Genomic DNA, 21,425 nt, shown 5'->3' on the forward strand with positions numbered 1-21,425 from the left:
CGTTGTGGTGTGGTCTGAACGTCGTGGTGTCAACGACGTGGTGGTGTGTACCGTTGCGGTGTGAACGTCGTGTTGTGAACGTCGTGGTGTGGTGTGGTGTGACGTAGTGTGAACGTCGTGGTGTCAACGTTGGAGTGTGAACGTTGTGGTCTAAACGTTGTGTGAACGTTATGGTGGGGTGAACGTCGCGGTGTTTGAAACGTTGTTGCGTGAACAGTGGGATGTGAACGTTGTGGTGGGGTAAACGTTGTGTGAACGTTGTGGTGTGAACGTTGTGTGAACGTCGTGGTCTCAACGACGTGGTGGGGTGAACCGTTGCAGTGTGGACGTTGCGGTATGAACGTTGTGGTGGAACGTTGTGTGAACGTTTTGGTGTGAACCATGGGCAGGCCCGGGTAAAACTACGTGGCCGGGAGTCAGAGCCTTTCCCTGTACACCTTTGGGTGCGACAGGGATGTCCTCTGGCTCACACATTATTTAACATCTATTTTGACCGCGTAGTTCGTGAAGCCTTCAATAGCTGTACCGGGGGAATTTCCATTTGGTACAGATATAATGGGAGGCTGATCGATGCCCGGGTGCGATCAAGGGATGGCTCCCTATTGGTCAACCACGTTATGTATGCCGATGATTTGGTAATAGCTGCTCATTCAGAAGAGGAGTTGGAGACGCTGCTGCTGAGACTGGAGCGTGCCACTAAAAGGTGGGGCCTTACCATCAGCCCCACCAAAACTAAGCACCTGCCTGGGTATTTTGTACAATCGGACACTCCACCCCCACAACTCCCAATTGGTGATGGGGCAGTTGTGGAGAGAGTGGAGAGTTTCACATACCTGGGCAGTGTGCTTATGACCGGCTCCAGTTTATCAGCAGAGGTCTCACTCCGAATCAGTCGAGCGGCAATATCTTTTCATCGGTTGCGTAACGCTGTGTGGAAGCTACCTGGTCTGTCACTCCGCACGAAGCTTCAGGTCTTCTCGGCCACGGTCATTCCCTCCCTTCTCTACGCTTGCGAAACGTGGACCCCCCTAGTGGAGCATCTTCACCGGTTGGAAACATTTAGGCTGGCCTGCCTACGATCCATCCTGGGTTTAACCAGGCTGGATTGTGTGAGGAGCTCACAAGTCCTTGAAAGATCTGGGCAAAGTCCCATCAGTGAGCTCCTCCGGCAGGCAAGGCTACGTTAGCTGGGTCATGTAGCCCGCATGCCCAGCCACCGCATGCCTAAACAGCTTTTGTCGGCCGGATCGAGGGGGCTAAACGGGCGCGGCACGGGCTAGAGAAGAGATGGAGTGATGTGGTACAGGAGGACGTGGAGCTGAGTGGACTTGCCGATGACTGGTACCAGCAGTGTCAAGATCGGCCTCAGTGGAGGAGGCTCGTGAAGGACGCTACTGGGCAGTTGGAGGCAGTCGCCCTCCAACAACAACGGAGGGCGGAGGAGCGACGCTCACAACAACGAGCGGAGCGCCGGGTGGCTAAAGCACAGCAAGTTGGTACAGTAGGGGGCACAGGTGGTGCATCAGCCAGTCATCTCGGTCATCTCGGTCAGTCGATCCGTGGCACCTGGGTCTGCCCCGTGACCTCCTGCCAGCGGGCGTTCGACACTTCACGTGGCCTCAAGGTGCACTTGGCCTGGCACAAGCATCGTGGTGACGTCACCGCCACTTAGTGGCGATTGGCGGTTGTTGTTGTTGTTGTCTATATGTATGTGTGTCTATGTGTGTGTGTGTCTATGTGTGTGTGTGTCTATGTCTCTATGTGTCTATGTGTGTGTGTCTATGTGTCTCTGTGTCTATGTGTGTGTCTATATGTCTATGTGTCTATGTATGTGTATGTGTCTATGTCTATGTGTGGGTCTCTGTGTGTCTAGGCACGGTAGTGGACGATGTTTCCCCGTCTGGTCGCTGCGTGCCGCTGTCCAACTGCTCGTGCGAGTTCAACGGCAAAGTGTACCGCGCCGGAGCGGTGCGCACCTCACCCTGCCGCAAATGGTGAGGACTCGCTCACCACTCACTCACCACTCACTCACCACTCAGTCAGTCACTCACCCACTCACTCAGTCAGTCAGTCACTCACTCACCACTCACTCACAACTCACTCACAACTCCCTCACCACTCACACTCACCACTCACTCACACTTACTCACCACTCACTCACCACTCACTCACAACTCACTCACCACTCACTCACCACTCACTCACACTCACTCACCACTCACTCACCACTCACTCACCACTCACTCACCACTCACTCACCACTCAGTCACTCACTCACTCACTCACCACTCACACTCACTCACCACTCACACTCACTCACCACTCACTTACTCAGTCACTCACTCACTCACTCACCACTCACACTCATTCACAACTCACTCACCACTCACTCACCACTCACTCACCACTCACTCACCACTCACTCACAACTCACTCGCCACTCACTCACTCACCCACCCACTCACTCACTCACTCAGTCAGTCAGTCACCCACTCACTCACAACTCACTCATAACTCACTCGCCACTCACTCACTCACCCACTCACTCACTCACTCAGTCAGTCAGTCAGTCACCCACTCACTCACAACTCACTCACAACTCACTTAACACTCACTCACCACTCACAACTCACTCACCACTCATTCACCACTTACTCACCACTCACTCACCCACTCACTCACTCACTCAGTCAGTCAGTCAGTCACTCACTCACCACTCACTCACCACTCACTCACCACTCACTCACACAAAGTGTACCTGGCCGGCGAGATGCGCTCATCACCCTGCCGCTCACCACTCACTTACCACTCACCTCACCCTCATCACTTACTTCACCCTCACCACTAACTCACCTCACCCTCATCACTCGCTCACCTCACCCTCATTACTCAATCACCTCACCCTCACTACTCACTCCTCTCACCCTCACCACTCACTCACTCACCACACTCACTCACCTCACCTTCACAACTCACTTACCACTCACTCCCCTCACCCTCACCACTCACTCACCGTCCACAACTGTGTTTGTCTGCTGCTATAAATGTTCCACGTAATGATGATGATGCCGATGATGATGTCAGCCACTCGGCTGAGCTGCTGTCGTTAGTGAGAAGCCACGTGGTGGTGGAGGTGGTGGTGGTGGTGATGGAGGTGGTGGTGGAGGTGGTGGTGGTGGTTAGTGAGAAGCCACGTGGTGGTGGAGGTGGTGGTGATGGAGGTGGTGGTGGAGGTGGTGGTGGTGGTTAGTGAGAAGCCACGTGGTGGTGGAGGTGGTGGTGATGGAGGTGGTGGTGGAGGTGGTGGTGGTGGTTAGTGAGAAGCCACGTGGTGGTGGAGGTGGTGGTGATGGAGGTGGTGGTGGAGGTGGTGGTGGTGGTGGTGGAGGTGGTGGTGGTGGAGGTGGTGGTGGTGGTGGAGGTGGTGGTGGTGGAAGTGGTGGTGGTGGAGGTGGTGGTGGTGGTGGAGGTGGTGGTGGTGGTGGTGGAGGTGGTGGTGGTGATGGAGGTGGTGGTGGTGGAGGTGGTGGAGGTGGTGGTGGTGGTGGAGGTGGTGGTGGTGGTGGTGGAGGTGGAGGTGGTGGTGGAGGTGGTGGTGGTGGAGGTGGTGGTGGTGGTGGAGGTGGTGGTGGTGGGGTGGTGGTGGTGGTGGAGGTGGTGGTAGTGGTGGAGGTGGTGGTGGTGGAGGTGGTGGTGGTGGTGGTGGAGGTGGTGGAGGTGGTGGAGGAGGAGGCTCGTCTGGAGCTTCACACCTCAGTGGGGCCTTACCTCGTAGCTCGTAGTTCAGTGTTTAGTTTAGTATAGAGGTTTAGATTGTAGTTTAGATTGAATTTTAGTGTTTAGTTTAGTATAGAGGTTTAGATTGTATTTTAGTGTTTAGTTTAGTGTATAGTTTAGTATAGAGGTTGAGATTGTAGTTTAGATTGTAGTTTAGTGTTTAGTTTAGTATAGAGGTTTAGATTGTAGTTTAGATTGTAGTTTGTGGGGGCCGTTGGCCCCCGGGGTCTCCCCCGCCTGCATCCCCTATTCTGTTTACGTTACCCCACCACCCTAATACCCGCTAGGGTTTCGCCGGCCTTCGAACGCGACGCCCCTACTGTTACAGCCTCGCGCCGCGCTCCCACGCTGCAAGCATACGTGCGCACAGCATCATCAATCAAACGCCATACTCCCCCTCTTTACACCGCTACGTACAGCTCTCGCACGCGGCGAGCGTGTGCCCGTCTATAGCCCTGTGCGGCACTCGCCTCCACGTCGAATAACCACGTGACCAATGCGCACCCGTATCCGACACGTAACGAACGTATGCGCACTCACGCACACAGCTCCCCGCGGTACTCACTCACCACTGAATACTCGCGTTATGATCGCGCACTTGTATCACACACGTAGTGAACGCACGCGCACACACGCAGCTCCGCGCAGCGATACCCACTCTCGCGCCGCTCTGCGCAGTGCTCCCACGAGGCGAGCCGCTGTATACGCAGCACTACACGCGTTCACACTGCTCAGCGAGATCACACGAGGCCACGATTAGCTATTAATGATTTATTGTTTGCTACCTGGAACGGGTTGTTGAGTCAGTATGATTCGACGAGGCTGGCCTATTATACTACCCCTGGACCTATTCCCTATTTATCGGCTATAATCCTAATTCACCTTCTTACTCACGGTTCGAAGTATTCGGCGTCCTCTGGCTTTTCCTCGATGCTCGTCTGGACACGTCGCACGGACGTCCGGAGGGCAGAGCTGGGAGCCGACTTGCACGCGGGCCTCTTGAAGCGAAGTGAGATCTCTCTACCTCGTTACACTCCCTTTTATCCTAATTCCCGGACTCAGGCCCCCCCCCCCCCCTTCCCTCATACTCTTCGCTCCTCCTATTGCCATGTGTGGGGCATGTGCTGTTCAATCGCTTTCTTATGCAGGGTGCCTTAGTTATGCACATTATGCGGCGGCGTCCATCACAAAGGCTCGTCGTCAGATGCGCTGCGTGTGTGGCGTGTGTGTATGGTGCGTTTCACTCGCGGTGGCCGAATGGCCCCTCGCTGCGACCTTGCAATCTTAATGCCGGTCGCAGCACCGCGCAGTAGCATCGGGGGAGGTCGTCCAATTCCCTGGTCACCGGAAACCGTGAAAGTTATCCCGATAAGGGTTTCTCGGATTAAAACCGGTCGGCCAGGTGACCTCCCCTCGGAGCTCTATGGGGGGGGGGGGGGGGGGGGATGCGTGCGGGTGTGTTCATGTGAGGTGAGGTGAGGGGGACACAGGGTCGGCTCCGTCGCTTGGTGGTGGCGAGGTCGCAGATGGGGCGCCTGCTGTGAACGGCTTCGTGGCGGCGGCATCGCAAGTTCAGTGTTTAGTTTAGTATAGAGGTTTAGATTGTAGTTTAGATTGTAGTTTAGTGTTTAGTTTAGTGTATAGTTTAGATTGTAATTTAGATTGTAGTTTAGTGTTTAGTTTAGTGTATAGTTTAGATCAGGGGTCGGCAACCAAAATAACAAGAAGAGCCATTTCTTTCCAATTCAGTACAAAATTCAGTATTTCAAGAGCCGCAATGCATCTGAGTACATTACTGTACATACGTACATATCGTCAAGAAGCAGCCCGTAAAGAGCCGCATGCGGCTCCGGAGCCGTAGGTTGCCGACCCCTGGTTTAGATTGTAGTTTAGTGTTTAGTTTAGTGTATAGTTTAGATTGTAGTTTAGATTGTAGTTTAGTGTTTAGTTTAGTGTATAGTTTAGATTGTAGTTTTGTATATAGTTTAGTGTATAGTTTAGTGCAGGGGTCCTCAAACTACGGCCCGCGGGCCACATGCGGCCCGCCGAGGACATTTATCCGGCCCATGGTCACTAATTGGGCTGCGCTGGTGAGCACTAATTGGGCTGCGCTGGTGAGCACTCATTGGGCTGCGGCGGTGGGCACTGATTGAGCTGCGGTGGCGAGCACTGATTGGGCTGCGCTGGTGAGCACTGATTGAGCTGCGGCGGTGGGCACTCATTGGGCTGCGCTGGTGAATGGTTCAATGGGCCAATTGACTGGACTTGCCCCCCAGGCCTAAGGCTGCCAGCCCTCCCCTGGTTCCGCTTGACTGGCTCTCCCTCCCTCAGCTCCCTCATTTGCCCCTCGGCTCCACTCCCAGTGATATTCCTGTGTGCTGGGGATGGACTGCGATCTGTGAGCAAAACTGCAGGTGTAATTAACTTTTTAATGGCACCCGCACCAGTGTGAGCCCGGGGTAAAAGCGGAGTTCCCCCAATCAGACTGCATTGATGGGCAGTGCAGTCTGTATGTCTCTGTGTGGGCAAAGTTATTGCTGGTATATTGTTTTTGTAGCGCTGTACATATATATTGGTATTTTACTAATAGCAATTTTGACTCCCTAGGAAACTGATGTCAAGAAAGAGAAAAATTGACTCGGAGTGTAGGATATTCAAAGAACAGTGGACTTATGATTACTTTTTCATGCAGTACAAGTGAAGTACCCGTCGAGGACGCTTGACAACGGAGTTGAGGCACACGTATATTTATTTAACAAGTTGCCAGTACAGGACAGCCCTAGAGGGGGTAGCGGCCCCCTCACCCGTATAACTCAGGGAACACCCCTAGCTATCCATAGCCTATCCCCTGAGTCCTCCACTAAGAGCTAGGGGAGGCTGTCTGGCCCGACACTGGTAATCGGGCTCGGTACCCGGAGTCCCAGAGCACTGGCTCTGGTTCACGGGACCACGCCACTGGCTCGAGCCTGATCCCGTGGGGCCCTGATAAGGGCGGCGATCAGGGGGAGTCCAGGGCTCTAGCTACGACGTCTTCCGACTTCTTAGCTTAACTATAACATAACTCCTAAGCCCATATAACGACCCCTTTTTATACCCAACCCTCCTTGAGGGGTGGGGCCCCGGGGGATCGTAACGCCGAACCAGCCCCCCCCCAGGGTGTCTGGCTCGGACGTCGCAGAGGGCATCTCCCTGTGCACACACGTAGCCCCGCCCACTGTGTTTCTTTCCCATAGGCTGCCATGCATAACGGCCCTCTCTCCAACGTCCCTACATCACTCCCCCCCGCATAGCTCGCAGCCGTCCCGGCTGCAACAATTTCAACAAATGAATCTTTACCCCTTGACTCCCCCCGTGTGTGCCCCATTTTTTCCATTTAACAGAACGAGAATTAAACAACAACACTAACAATGCCCCTAAAGGGAGAACAAACCGACGCGCCCCCCCCCCCCGAATAAATACGAAATCCGTAGAGGCAAGATATGTACATTTCCCGGAACCCTCAGCGCACGCACAACACGCACACAAGACGCACACACACACACAGCCATAATACAACAACGCGCCAAGAGCGCCACACGAACGCAGCGTCCAGCAACAATAGCACACGAAAGTGTACCAGAAAACGCAAAAAAAATAAAAAAAATTTTCTTCTTATTTTCGTTTCGTTTTCACTTCTTGTTCGCGTTCCAGTGTTTTTATAAGAGTCTGCGCATTTTAGCGCGCGTCCTTGCCGCAGGCCCGTCACAAGGGCCAACCTCAGATGGCGGACCATTCGGTGGCCGCTGTCCCATCCGAGGCGAGTCCGCAATTGGAGTGGCGGGACCCTCGGCATCCCCCGTGAGGGATGTGCGCGAGCCCGTCATTCCGGGAGAACCTGGGGGCGGGGCAACCGGCAAGACGTCAGGTGAGATCAACAGAGGCGGACCCTCCGGGTCGGTCGACCCCTCACATGCTTGGCCCTGCGCGTGTGGAGCAGAGTCCCGCACCGCAACGAAGGGTTTTAGTCTAGAGGGGTGAACGAACCACCGGCGCCTCCCCCACTTGATACGAACGCACTGCGGTCGCAAAACCTCGACCACCTCGACGGGGCCCCGCCATGGCCGTACCAGTTTCGAGGAGGTCGCAAGCGGTACCTGGGGACAGTGCAGCCATGCCCTGTCCCCTGGCTTCCACTGCAGCACGTGCGCGCGCGCAAGTCTGAGGCGCTCATTCGCCTTTTGGCGCATGCGGGAATTGAGCATGGCAGCATCCCGCGCCTCAGTTAGCTTTTGAAGGTTAAATTTAACGTGCTCGTCCAATTTAATTTTACCTAGAGGCGCGGGGATCTGCAGCTGTGCCCGAACAGGTGGGTCATGTTCGCGACCATACATGAGAAAGAAGGGTGAAAATCCCGTGGCAGCATGGGGGGCCAATCGATATGCTGCCAGGACCCCTTGAATTTGCAAGTCCCAATTGGTCTGTGACTCCGAAACCAGGTGCGACAACATAGACGTGATGGTACGATGCAGACGCTCGACCATCCCGTCAGTTTGTGGGTGATAGGGAGAGGTACGAATCTTCTTTGTACCTAGGAGCTCACAGACTTGTTTGAGGAGGTTCCCGGAAAAATTTTTACCCTGGTCGGTCAGCAGCCGCTCCGGAGCACCTTTGTCCATGACGTAGCCTTGGACAAAGGCGTCCACGATGGCTGCTGCCGACTGATTTGCCAGGGGCCAGGCCATAGGCCAGCGTGTGAAGTATTCGACCCCTGTTAGCAAATATCTATTGCCCCTAGGGGTGGCGGGAAACGGCCCCAGGATATCCAACGCTACAAGTTCGTTCACCCTGGAGACTGTGATGGACTGCAACGGCGGGTTCGACTCCCGAGCTGGTGGTTTGCGTTGCGCACACCGGGGGCATGCTGCCAGGAGATCCGTGACATCCCGTGTCATGCCCGGCCAAAAAAAATCCAGCTGGAGCGAGGCGAGGGTCTTTTGGGTACCCAGGTGGAGGAGGCGCTCATGAGCAGCCCACACCACCTTACCCCGTAACCCCGCAGGAACTACCAGCCGGTGACGGTGGGATTTACCGTCCCAATGCATGAGCAAGCCCGCGTGTATTTCCCAATTGTCGGCATCACCCGTCCCACACCCCCTCTCCCTGGCGCGACGACGCAGCGCGAGGAGGGAGGCGTCCTCCATCTGGAGGCGTCCCCACTCAATCACAGGCAACCCAAGCAGGGAATCCCTTCCCTGTTTCCCGATCTCATCGGGGAGCGATGTGTCAACATCGGCGGCGGCCGCCAGGACTGGAACCGTCATGTCCCCAGCTGGCTTGCAACGCCCCGACCCCAGGAGGCATGCGCATTCGGAGGTGGTTGGCATGCGCGACAGAGCGTCCGCATTTGTGTGGCGAATGCCCTTACGATAGGTGGTGTCAAAATCGAAATCCTGGAGGACCTCCAGCCATCGGGACAATTGTCCCGATGGCTGTTGAACCTTCAGGGCGTACTGCAGTGCCGCATGATCCGTACGGACAGTGAAATGCTGACCGTACAGATATGGGCGGTACTGTTGGATGAAGAAAACAATTGCCAACAGTTCCCTACGGGTGACACAATATTTTTGCTCCGCTGGAGACAACACCCGACTGCCGTACGCAACCACCCGTTCCACGCCATCAACCACCTGGGAAAGCACGCCTCCGATGCCTGTGTTGCTCGCGTCGGTGTCGAGCAAAAACGGCCTCGAAAAATCGGGGTAAGTCAAAGGAGGAGCCCTCACCAATGCATCCCGAAGGGAGCAGAAAGCTACTTCCTCATCCCGACCCCAGTGGAACCGAACCCCTTTTGATGTCAAAGCATGTAGGGGTTTGGCAATTGTAGCAAAATTAGCGACGAACCGTCGGTAATATGAAGCGAAGCCAATAAAACTCCTCACCTCCCCCACCGAGGTCGGAATTGGCCAGGAGCTGACACACTGCGTTTTGGCGGGATCGGTAGCAATACCCGAGCGCCCCACGATGTGCCCCAAATAACGCACTGACTCGCGAAACAAATAGCATTTTTGGGGCTTAAATTTCAAATTAGCAGCCCGCATCCTTTGGAAAACCGCCCGCAGCCTCTGGAGATGTTCGTCAAAGGTTCTTCCAAAAACAATTACGTCATCCAAATAAATCAGGCACGATTCCCATTGCAATCCAGCCAAAACCAATTCCATCAACCGCTGGAAGGTTGCCGGCGCTGAGTGTAAGCCCATCGGCAACCGGTTGAATTGGAACAGGCCGTGCGGTGTACGGAAAGCGGTTTTAGGCTTCGAATCATCGTCCAGAGGAAGCTGCCAGAATCCCGAAAGTAAATCTAGTGTGGAGAAGAATCGCGCTCCCGCCAAGGCGTCCAGCGATTCGTCCATCCGTGGGAGCGGGTATGCGTCGGCAACCGAAACCTTATTAAGGCGACGGAAATCTACGCAAAACCGCAACGAGCCATCCTGTTTCTTAACCAGGACAATCGGTGCTCCCCAAGGGCTGGTAGAGGGAGAGATAATGTCGGCGGCTAACATGTCATCGACAGCCGATTTGACATGGTCCTTTTCGGCGGGACTCAACCGAAAAGGATTTTGGCGAATAGGCGCGCTGTCACCCGTGTCAATATGGTGACGCAGCAGGTGAGTACAACCCAAATCGTATTTATTCCGACTGAAAACGTCGGAAAATTCCTTTAGCAGCGATCTAAGCCGTTGGCGCTCTAAATTGGACAGGTTCGTCGATCCCGCACAAAGCGCGTCGAGCCACCCTTCATCGCCGTCCGAATGCGGGTGCGTCCGAGCAGCAGTGTCAATGTGGTTCACGGCAGGTTCCTCGCAGGGCACCGGCGTCGCGTGAGCGAGCACAGTCCCTTGGGGAACCACTACTGTCTGCGACCCGACATTGAGGACCGCGATGAAGGGATCCTCGTCCCCCCTTACGATGGTCTGGGCCGGAATTAAATGAGGCCCATTAACCCCGGCCCTAGACGGCCCCAGCACAACACCCTGATCCCCAACACCCTTAGCGAAGGGCCTACGAAGTTTAAGAGGTACCAGCATTTGTGCCCCCGGCGGCACACGCACTGTTTTTACGACGAACGCCGGTACCGTCGCGAACGCCGTCCGAGTCGCTACAGGGGAAGGCAGGAACGCCATACGTCGCCCCGACGGAAGCTCAATGCATCCTTGGTCGATCAAAATACGAATTGGCATCCTGCCCAAGAAGTCCGTCCCCAGCAGGCACGGAACTGCCAGTGAGGAGGAGACAAAAATCGGCCCCGACAATTTGATGTCCCCGATAGAAATTTGCGCTCGAATCTGTCCCACGATGCCGAGAGAGCCCCCGTTAGCGGCATAGAAAGGGACATTAACCGGTAGCAAAGGACGGCTCTGCACCGGTAGAATATTGTAAATTAGTTCCGAAATAATTGTCGCCGATGCCCCTGTATCGACTATGATGCGTACCTCCACCCCATCAATGTAACCGACCACGGCCGACGATCCCGACGCCGCGGCCACCACGCGATGGGCCAACACGGACCACCGCTCGGGCTCGATTTGAGCCCCCGCAGTGATCCGCGCCGGTCCATCGCAGCGCCCCACCGGCCCCCCGTTCGTTACGGTGCGAGAGTGTGCGACAGGTGGGTGCGTTGGCCAAACATGTGAGGTGCCGCGACTCGCCGGATCATGGTGCTGGAGCTTGGGAGGAGGAAGAGGAGGGCCGGCGTCCTGTCGAGGCGTCGTCCCCCGCTGTCGAGGAGAACGGCACCCCGAGGCGACATGGCCCCGGATGCCGCAGTTGAAGCACCGCGGGAGCGCCGATGGAGACGATGGACGGTCGAAACGCCTCGGCCCGTCCCGACCCGGCCGCGCCCCCGTCGTCTGTTGCCGTCGATGGTCGACGGCATAAAGTTCTTCTGACGGAAGGGTGGCTGCAGCCACCGCACGCCCAGCCGATGCCCTGTTTGCCTTTCGCCGCTGCTGCAGAAGGTTGGCGTGGAGGAGTCGCGCAGCCTGGAGGGAGGTCATTTCTGCATCCCCTTGTGCGATGACGACGATGTCGAGGTCGTCCGCCAAGAGGAGGATCTTCTCCGCGACCATTGCGTCCACGCCGTCGTCGTCCATGCGGGGAAAGGCTGTTTTTGCCAGCGCCAGAAGACTTGTCCGGAAAGCCAGAGGCGACTCTTTTTCACCCCGCCTGCGATCGTAGAACTGCTGACGGCATTCGGCTGAAGGTCCATAGACCCCGGCCAGCAGCTGTAGCGCCATTGGTAGTGTAGCCCGCTTCTCTTTTGGCGCCGACGTGAGTGCGGCGAGCGCGTCCCCATCGAGGAGCGCCGGCAGCGCGCAAAGGGCCTCCTCGTCGGACCACCGCGCCATCTCCTGATGGGCGAGGAAGCGTCGCCGGAAGCCGCCCCAGTCACCCTCCGCACCGATGAATTCCTTCAGCGGGGGCAGCCTTTGGTGAAGCGCAGCGGTCGATGTGGACTCCCGCAGGTTGCTTTCACCTCCCTTTGGCGGTGCCTCGGCGCGACTGGCCGATGGCATCGCCTGTCGCGGCAGCGATGACGCATCCTTCGGCTGCGATGACGCTGCAGCCCCGGCGACGGCGATGTCGGAGCCGATGTCTAAGCTGGCCACGCCCCGAACAGCCGCGGCGTCCATGGCGGGAAATTCAAATTGTGAAGTCGCTGAAATGGCGGGAAAGTGCTCCGGCCGCCGGTTCTCCTCGCCCTGCGGTGGACCACCAGCCCCCAACCGCGTAATGCCTTCCAGTGTGGCGGCAGCGGCATAAAGTAGCTCCGCCAGCCGTTCGTGAGCCAGTCGTAGTGCATCTGGCTGCGGCCCCTCTCCATGCTGACGTCCCGGTGAGAAGGCGCCAGGCTCCGGCTGCACCCCATCTTGTTGCTCTGTCTCGGGCTCGGCGATCTCCGCGGCGTCCTCCTCTTGTGGTACCCTGGTCCGAGCTGTATGGCGCGTTTCCATTTTTACCACTTCTGACGCCAGATGAAGTACCCGTCGAGGACGCTTGACAACGGAGTTGAGGCACACGTATATTTATTTAACAAGTTGCCAGTACAGGACAGCCCTAGAGGGGGTAGCGGCCCCCTCACCCGTATAACTCAGGGAATACCCCTAGCTATCCATAGCCTATCCCCTGAGTCCTCCACTAAGAGCTAGGGGAGGCTGTCTGGCCCGACACTGGTAATCGGGCTCGGTACCCGGAGTCCCAGAGCACTGGCTCTGGTTCACGGGACCACGCCACTGGCTCGAGCCTGATCCCGTGGGGCCCTGATAAGGGCGGCGATCAGGGGGAGTCCAGGGCTCTAGCTACGACGTCTTCCGACTTCTTAGCTTAACTATAACATAACTCCCTAAGCCCATATAACGACCCCTTTTTATACCCAACCCTCCTTGAGGGGTGGGGCCCCGGGGGATCGTAACGCCGAACCAGCCCCCCCCCCAGGGTGTCTGGCTCGGACGTCGCAGAGGGCATCTCCCTGTGCACACACGTAGCCCCGCCCACTGTGTTTCTTTCCCATAGGCTGCCATGCATAACGGCCCTCTCTCCAACGTCCCTACACAAGGAAAGAGCTGTGTGTCTGATATGCCAGAATATAGTTTCTGTGTTCAAATAATACAATTTACATCGACACTATGAAACTCAACATAAAGATAAATATGATTGTTTGGTCGGAGAAGTGAGAAAAGATAAAATATTAAAACTGAAAAATATATTAACAACTCGGCAAAATACTTTTGTGAAGCAGAAGCAGCTAAATATTTCATCACTGCGAGCAAGTTTTCAAGTTGCCAAGCTAATAGCGTGCACTGGCAGACCATTTGTGGAGGGAGAATTTGTTAAAGAATGCCTTCTTTCTGTTGCCAAAGAGATGTGTCCAGAGAAGGCCGATTTATTTAGTACAGCGAGTCTTTCAGGACCTACAATTACACGGAGGATTGAAGAAATGGGAGACAACTTGCATCAGCATTTGCAAAACTCCACAAAAAAAACTTTCCTATTTTTCCTTGGCACTCGACAAAAGCAGTGATGTTCGTGATTCTGCAAAACTTCTAATTTTTATTCGTGGGATGAATGACTATTTCGAAGTCACAGAAGAGCTTGCTGCACTGCAAAGCATCAAAGGAACAACTACAGGAGAGGATATCTATGAAAAAGTTTGCCAAACTGTGAATGGTTTGGAGCTGAATTGGGCTAAACTAGCCAGTGTGACAACTGATGGTGCTCCTAGCATGGTGGGGTCTAAGAAAGGAGTAATTGCTCGCATTAACCAAGAGATGGACAAACATAACCATTCTCATCCAATAGCCATACACTGCCTCATCCACCAACAAGCGCTGTGTAGTAAATCACTGAAGTGGAACTCTGTTATGAAAATTGTGGTATCTTGTGTTAACTTCATTAGAGCTCATGCACTAAACCACAGACAATTTCAGGAATTTCTGTCTGAACTAAATGTTGACTATGAAGATGTTCTGTACCACACAGAAGTCCGTTGGCTGAGTCGAGGGAGAGTTTTGAAACGTTTCTATGACTTCCACAGATTACAGCTTTTCTGCTTTCAAAAAACAAAGAAGTACCAGAGCTCAATGATGCAGAATGGAAATGGCACCTTGCCTTTCTGACAGATGTAACAGAGCTACTCAACAGTTCCAATGTGCAACTTCAAGGAAAGGGGAAGCTCCTCTGTGATATGCAATCACATGTCAAAGCATTTGAAGTAAAATTAGGCCTCCTCATCAAACAAGTTAAGGAGGAAAACTTAAGCCATCTCCCCACAACTCAAAATCTGTTAGCGGAAAAACCATTGGTTGCAATTCCCAAACAAAACATGTGTGGATTCACTGGAAAAATTGCAAAAGGAGTTCCAATTTAGATTTAAAGAGCTTCATCTCCATGAACAGGACATACAGCTTTTCCGTAACTCATTTTCTATTGACATTGAAAATGTGGATACAATTTACCAAATGGAACTGGCTGAACTGCAGAATTGTGACTCTCTGAAAGACGCATTCAAGTCAAGCAGCCTTCATAATTTCTATGCATTTCTCCCCTCTGAGATATATCCTCATCTCAGGAACCATGCACTCAAACTGGCAACCATCTTTGGCAGCACTTATGTCTGTGAACAGACTTTTTCCAGAATGAAACATTTGAAATCTCCAACCAGATCTAGACTAACGGATGCACACTTGCATCACTTGTTACGACTAGCAGTGACAAATATGGAACCGGACATTGACCATCTCATTAGCCAAAAGCAGGCCCATAGTTCCCATTGAAATACTGGCAAGTTTGTTGATTTAACTTTACTTATTCTTCATTTTAAATATTGTATTTGTTCCCGTTTTGTTTCTTCACTTCAAAATAAGATATATGCAGTGTGCATAGGAATGTGTTCATAGTTTTTTTAACTATAGTCCGGCCCTCCAACGGTCTGAGGGACAGTGAACTGGCCCCCTGTTTAAAAAGTTTGAGGACCCCTGGTTTAGTGTATAGTTTATTTCATGGTTTTGTATATAGTTTAGTCTAGTATACCATTAATAGTTTAGTAGTTTATAGTTTAGTATGTAGTTTATGGTTTGGTATTTCGTTCATAGTTTGGTACGTAGTTTATATTTCGATTTAAAGCTTTTGTGACTGCAGGGATTCATATTATTGGATCTTTCGGTAAAGTCACGTAGAAGGGAAATACTAAAATAATAAAAATAAAACATAATAAAATACAATACAAATATTTCCCTTCTATGTGACTTTACCGAAAGAACCAAGAAGATGTAGTTTGTATTTTAGTTTATTGTTTAGCTTCTAGTTTAGTATACAGCTTAGTTTAGTATTTAGTTTAGTATGCAGTTGATAGTTTAGATGATACTTTAGTATATAGTTGATAGTTTAGCATATCGTTTAAAGTTTAGTATATCGTTTAAAGTTTAGTTTATAATTTGACTTCTCCCTGACCTTTTATTTTTCGATTTAAAGCTTTCGTGACTGCAGGGATTCATTTTCTTGGTTCTTTCGGTAAAGTCACGTAGAAGGGAAACAATAAAAATTCTAAAATAAAACATAAAATAATTCTCACGACGTTTCGGCCACAACGCAAGCAGCCGTCATCAGGTGAAGACCAGGTCTGTCGGAGACAGCTTGGTGCTGTTTCAATCAGACGCTGTCTCCCCGACAGACCTGTCTTCACCTGAGGACGTCTGCTTGCGTTGTGGCCGAAACGTCGTGAGAATTATTTTATGATGTTTTATTTTTATTATTTTATTATTTCCATTTTACGTGACTTTACCGAAAGAACCAAGAAGAGTTTAGCATATAGTTTATAATTTAACATATCGTTTAAAGTTAAGTTTATAATTTGACCTCTCCCTGACCTTTAACACAATCCGAGATGAACCGGAGCGGTGAAGTATGGCGCTAACCCCCCCTCCCGCCCGTGCCCAGTGCGTGTGAGCGAGGCCATTGGAGCTGTACAGAGCGGCCATGTGCAGCCACGTGCGTGGTGGACGGGGGATCCCACGTGACCACCTTCGACCAGGCCGAGTTCCGCTTCCACGCAGCATGCCGCTACCTCCTGCTGCAGGTACAGGGGCTCGCTCAGTCACTCGGTCACTCAGTCATTGACTCACTCAGTCATTGACTCACTCAGTCACTCAGTCACTCAGTCACACAGTCACTTAGTCACTCAGTCACACGGTCACTCAGTCATTCAGTCACTCACTCACTCAGTCACACAGTCATACAGTCACTCAGTCACTCAGTCACACAGTCACTCACTCAGTCACACGGTCACTCACACAGTCACTCAGTCACTCACTCACTCAGTCACACAGTCACTCAGTCACTCACTCAGTCACTCAGTCACATGGGCACACAGTCACTCACTAACTCAGTCACTCAGTCACACAGTCACACAGTCACACAGTCACTCACACAGTCACTCAGTCACTCAGTCACTCACTCACACAGTCACTCAATCACACAGTCACTCACTCACACAGTCACACAGTCACACAGTCACTCAGTCACTCACTCACACAGTCACTCAGTCACTCACTCAGTCACACAGTCATTGACTCACACAGTCACCCATTCACACAGTCACTCAGTCACACAGTCACTCAGTCACACAGTCACTCACTCACACAGGCACGCACTCACTCACACAGCCACTCAGTCACTCACTCACACAGTCACTCAGTTACACAGTCACTCAGTCACTCACTCACACAGTCACTCAGTTACACAGTCACTCAGTCACTCACTCACACAGTCACTCAGTTATACAGTCACTCAGTCACTCACTCACACAGTCACTCACTCATACAGTCACTCACACAGTCACACAGTCACACAGTCACTCACTCATTCACACAGTCACTCACTCACACGGTCACTCAGTCACTCACTCACACAGTCACTCAGTCACCCACTCACACAGTCCCTCACACAGTCACTCACTCACACAGTTACTCACTCACTCACACGGTCACTCAGTCACTCACTCACACAGTCACTCAATCACTCACTCACACAGTCACTCACTCACACAGTCACACAGTCACTCAGTCACACAGTCACTCACACAGTCACACAGTCACTCAGTCACACAGTCACTCACACAGTCACTCACACAGTCACTGACTCACACAGTCACACAGTCACTGATTCACACAGTCACACAGTCACACAGTCACTGACTCACACAGTCACTGACTCACACAGTCACTGACTCACACAGTCACTCAGTCACTGACTCACACACTCACACGGTCACTAACTCACCCCGTCACTCACCCAGGCAGGAAACTGGTCCCTGGTTGGCTCCTTCACTCAGTGCGGAGCCACGGAGTCAGAGACCTGCCTCGACTCCATCCTCACCACCAACGGAAAGGTACCCTCACCACCACGCTCACCAACAACAACCGCCATTCACCACTAAGTGGCGGTGACGTCACCACGACGCCTGTGCCAGGCTATGTGCACCTTAAGGCCACGTGAAGTGTCGAACGCCCGCTGGCAAGAGGTCACGGGGCAGACCCAGCAGGTGCCACTGGTTGACTGACTGAGATGACCGAGAAGACTGGCTGATGCATCACCTGTGCCCCCTATTGTGTCAACTTGCTGTGCTTTAGCCACCCGGCGCTCCGCTCGTTGTTGTGAGCGTCGCTCCTCCACCCTCTGTTGTTGTTGGAGGGCGACTGCCTCCAACTGCCCAGTAGCGTCCTTCACGAGCCTCCTTCACAGAGGCCGATCTTGACACCGCTGGTACCAGTCATCGGCAAGTCCACTCAGCTCCACGTCCTCCTGTACCACATCACTCCATCTCTTCTCTAGCCCGTGCCGTGCCCGTTTAGCCCCAATGATCCGGCCGAACAAAAGCTGTTTAGGCATGCGGTGGCTGGGCATGCGGGCTACATGACCCAGCCAACGCAGCCTTGCCTGCCGGAGGAGCTCACCGATGGGACTGTGTCCAGATCTTTCAAGGATTTGTTAGCTCCTCAAACAATCTCCACAACTGCCCCCATCACCAATTTGGAGTTTTGGGGGGTGGAGTGTCCGATGGTACAAAATACCCAGGCAAGGTGCTTAGTTTTGGTGGGGCTGATGGTAAAGCCCCACCTCTTGGTGGCAAGCTCCAGTCTCAGCAGCAGCGCCTCCAACTCCTCCTCACGATCCCTTCCCCCCCCTCCCTCTTCTCTCTCCACTGCTGGATGAAGGAGTATATCGAATTCTTCAGCGCGAGCGTCGTGAACCAGGGCGAGGACCTCCTGCCCCTGCCCTACATCACAGGTAACAGAGGCAAAGCTCCCCCCAGGTAGCCTCCCGCACGCTGGTGGGGCAAGTGCTTGCTTCAGCAGCAGGTTTCGTGATCACACACACACAGAGAGGTATAAAGATCCCCCGTGTAGCCTTAACAGACTGTAGGGGCAAGTGCTGTTAGCGAGCAGTGCATATGAAGGCCGGAACGGCACACGAGGGGGTGGGTGGCCAGCACCACGCCTGGCCGCCATTGTCTCCCCAGTGGCGATGTTCACTATACACCGCTGCACCAGGAACCCATTTGAGGCTGAGTCGACCTAGGGGAGGCCCAGGACCGGTTCAGATAATCATCACCGCTGGTGTTGGCCGTGAGCGGGAATCGAACCCGGGTCGCTGGGTTAGTAGCGCAGCGTAGCGCTAACCGCTGAGCCACTGCTCCACACACACTCACACACAGGTACCCACACACAGGTACACACACACAAAGGTACACACATACAGGTACACCCACACACATACACACACACAGGTACACACATACACACACAGGTACACACACACACACAGATACACACATACACACACAGGTACACACACACACACAGGTACACACACACACACAGGTACACACACACACACAAAGGTACACACACACAGGTACACCCACACAGATACACACACACACAGGTACACACATGAACAACAACAACCGCCATTCACCACTAAGCGTCACTATGGCGCTTGTGCCAGGCTAGGTGCAGCAGGAGGAGGTCACTGGACAGACCCTGTAGGTGCCATTGGTTGACTGCTGTGCCAGGCTAGGTGCAGGAGGAGGAGGTCACGGGACAATCCCAGCAGGTGCCATGGGTTGACTGCTGTGCCAGGCTAGGTGCAGGAGGAGATGACTGCCAGATACACCACCAGCTGTTTCCCCGACTGCCAACTTGCTGCGGTTTTACCCGCCCGGCGCTCCGCTCGTTGTTGTGAGCAGCGTCGCTCCTCTGCCCCTCCGCTGTTATTATTGGAGCAGCGACATCCACCCATTGCCCAGTAGCCTCACGGTGCACCTAGCCTGGCACAGCAGTCAACCCATGGCACCTGCTGGGTCTGTCCCGTGACCTCCTCCTGCACCTAACCTGGCACTGCCCAGCAGCAGCAGCAGCAGCGTCCTTCACGAGCAGATGACGTCACCACGACGCTTGTGCCAGGCTATGTGCACCTTGAGGCCACGTGAACTGTCGAACGCCCGCTGGCAGGAGGTCACGGGGCAGACCCAGCAGGTGCCAGGGGTCGACTGACTGAGATGACCGAGATGAGTGGCTGATGCACCACCTGTGCCCCCTACTGTACGAACTTGCTGTGCTTTATCCACCCGGCGCTCCGCTCGTTGTTGTGAGCGTCGCTCCTCCGCCCTCCGTTGTTGTTGGAGGACGACTGCCTCCAACTGCCCAGTAGCGTCCTTCACGAGCCTCCTCCACAGAGGCCGATATTGACACCGCTGGTACCAGTCATCGGCAAGTCCACTCAGCTCTGACCCACCCACGCCGCAGCCCTGGACTGCAATCATTTCAGGCTGAGTCGACCTAGGGGGGAGGGGGGTTCAGATGTTAGCTGGCATCGGTCGCGAGCGGGAGTCGAACTCGTGGAGGGCGAGAGACGTTCTAAAAGAACTCTCTCATGTCCGTGTCTCTCACTGTGCATCCCTGCGTGTCCCCGCGTCTCCCCATGTCTCCCCGCGTCTCCCTGTGTCTCCCCGCGTCTCCCCCGTGTCTCCCCGTGTCTCCCTGCTTCTCCCCGTGTCTCTCCGTGTCTCCCCGCGTCTCCCCGTGTCTCCCTGCTTCTCCCCGTGTCTCTCCGTGTCTCCCCGCGTCTCTCCGTGTCTCCCCGCGTCTCCCCGCGTCTCTCCGTGTCTCCCCGTGTCTCTCCGTGTCTCCCCATGTCTCCCCGCGTCTCCCCGCGTCTTTCCGTGTCTCCCCACGTCTCCCCGCGTCTCTCCTTGTCTCCCCGTGTCTTTCCGTGTCTCCCCGTGTCTCTCCTTGTCTCCCCGTGTCTCCCCGTGTCTCTCCGCGTCTCCCCGCATCGTCTCCCCCCCCCCCCCCCCCCCCCCGGCGTGTCAAGACAGACTCGGTGGAGGTCCAGCGGGTGTCATCGATGTTCGTCGAGGTGCGGCTGCTCCTGCCACCCCCCCAGGGCTCCACCTCCTCCTCCTCCACCTCCTCCACCACCTCCTCCTCCACCTCCTCCTCGTCGCTCCTCCTGCAGATCCGCACGGAGCCCACGCTGCAGATGTTCATCACGGCCAGCCCGGCCCTGCGCGAACTCACGCGCGGTGACACTCCACGCGGCACTGGGAGAGACACGGGGGGAGACACTGGGGGAGAGACACAGGGGGGAGACACGGGGAGAGACACGGGGGGAGAGACACGGGGAGAGACACGGGAGGAGACACTGGGGGAGAGACACAGGGGGGAGACACGGGGAGAGACACGGGGAGAGACACGGGGGGAGACACGGGGGGAGAGACACGGGGGGAGACACGGGGAGAGACACGGGGTGACACTCCACGCGGCACTGGGAGAGACACGGGGAGAGAGACACGGGGAGAGACACGGGGGGAGAGACACGGAGAGAGAGACACAGGGAGAGACACGGGGGGAGAGACATGGGGAGAGAGACACGGGGAGAGACACGGGGGGAGACACGGGGAGAGACACGGAGAGAGACACGGGGTGGGGGGGAGAGACACGGGGAGAGACACGGAGAGAGACACGGGGAGAGAGACACGGGGAGAGACACGGGGAGAGACACGGGGAGAGACACGGAGAGAGACACGGAGAGAGACACGGGGGGGGGAGAGA

The 21,425-nt window shown here is 54.5% G+C and overlaps 1 protein-coding gene across 1 annotated transcript in view; it reads left to right on the forward strand.

Annotated features, from left to right (window-relative positions):
• Positions 1 to 21,425, forward strand: part of LOC133359917 (mucin-5AC-like) — a 59,366-nt gene that overhangs the window by 34,678 nt on the left and 3,263 nt on the right. The window contains exons 36-40 of the mRNA XM_061578477.1: positions 1,874 to 1,994; positions 16,249 to 16,387; positions 17,606 to 17,698; positions 18,525 to 18,597; positions 20,690 to 20,896. Of these exons, the coding sequence (XP_061434461.1) occupies positions 1,874 to 1,994; positions 16,249 to 16,387; positions 17,606 to 17,698; positions 18,525 to 18,597; positions 20,690 to 20,896 (633 nt within the window). The remainder of the gene's footprint in view (positions 1 to 1,873; positions 1,995 to 16,248; positions 16,388 to 17,605; positions 17,699 to 18,524; positions 18,598 to 20,689; positions 20,897 to 21,425) is intronic.

The sequence above is a fragment of the Lethenteron reissneri genome, chromosome 66 (genome assembly GCF_015708825.2).
Source record: "Lethenteron reissneri isolate LAM-NWPU_2019-01 chromosome 66, ASM1570882v1, whole genome shotgun sequence".
Lineage (NCBI taxonomy): Eukaryota > Metazoa > Chordata > Hyperoartia > Petromyzontiformes > Petromyzontidae > Lethenteron > Lethenteron reissneri.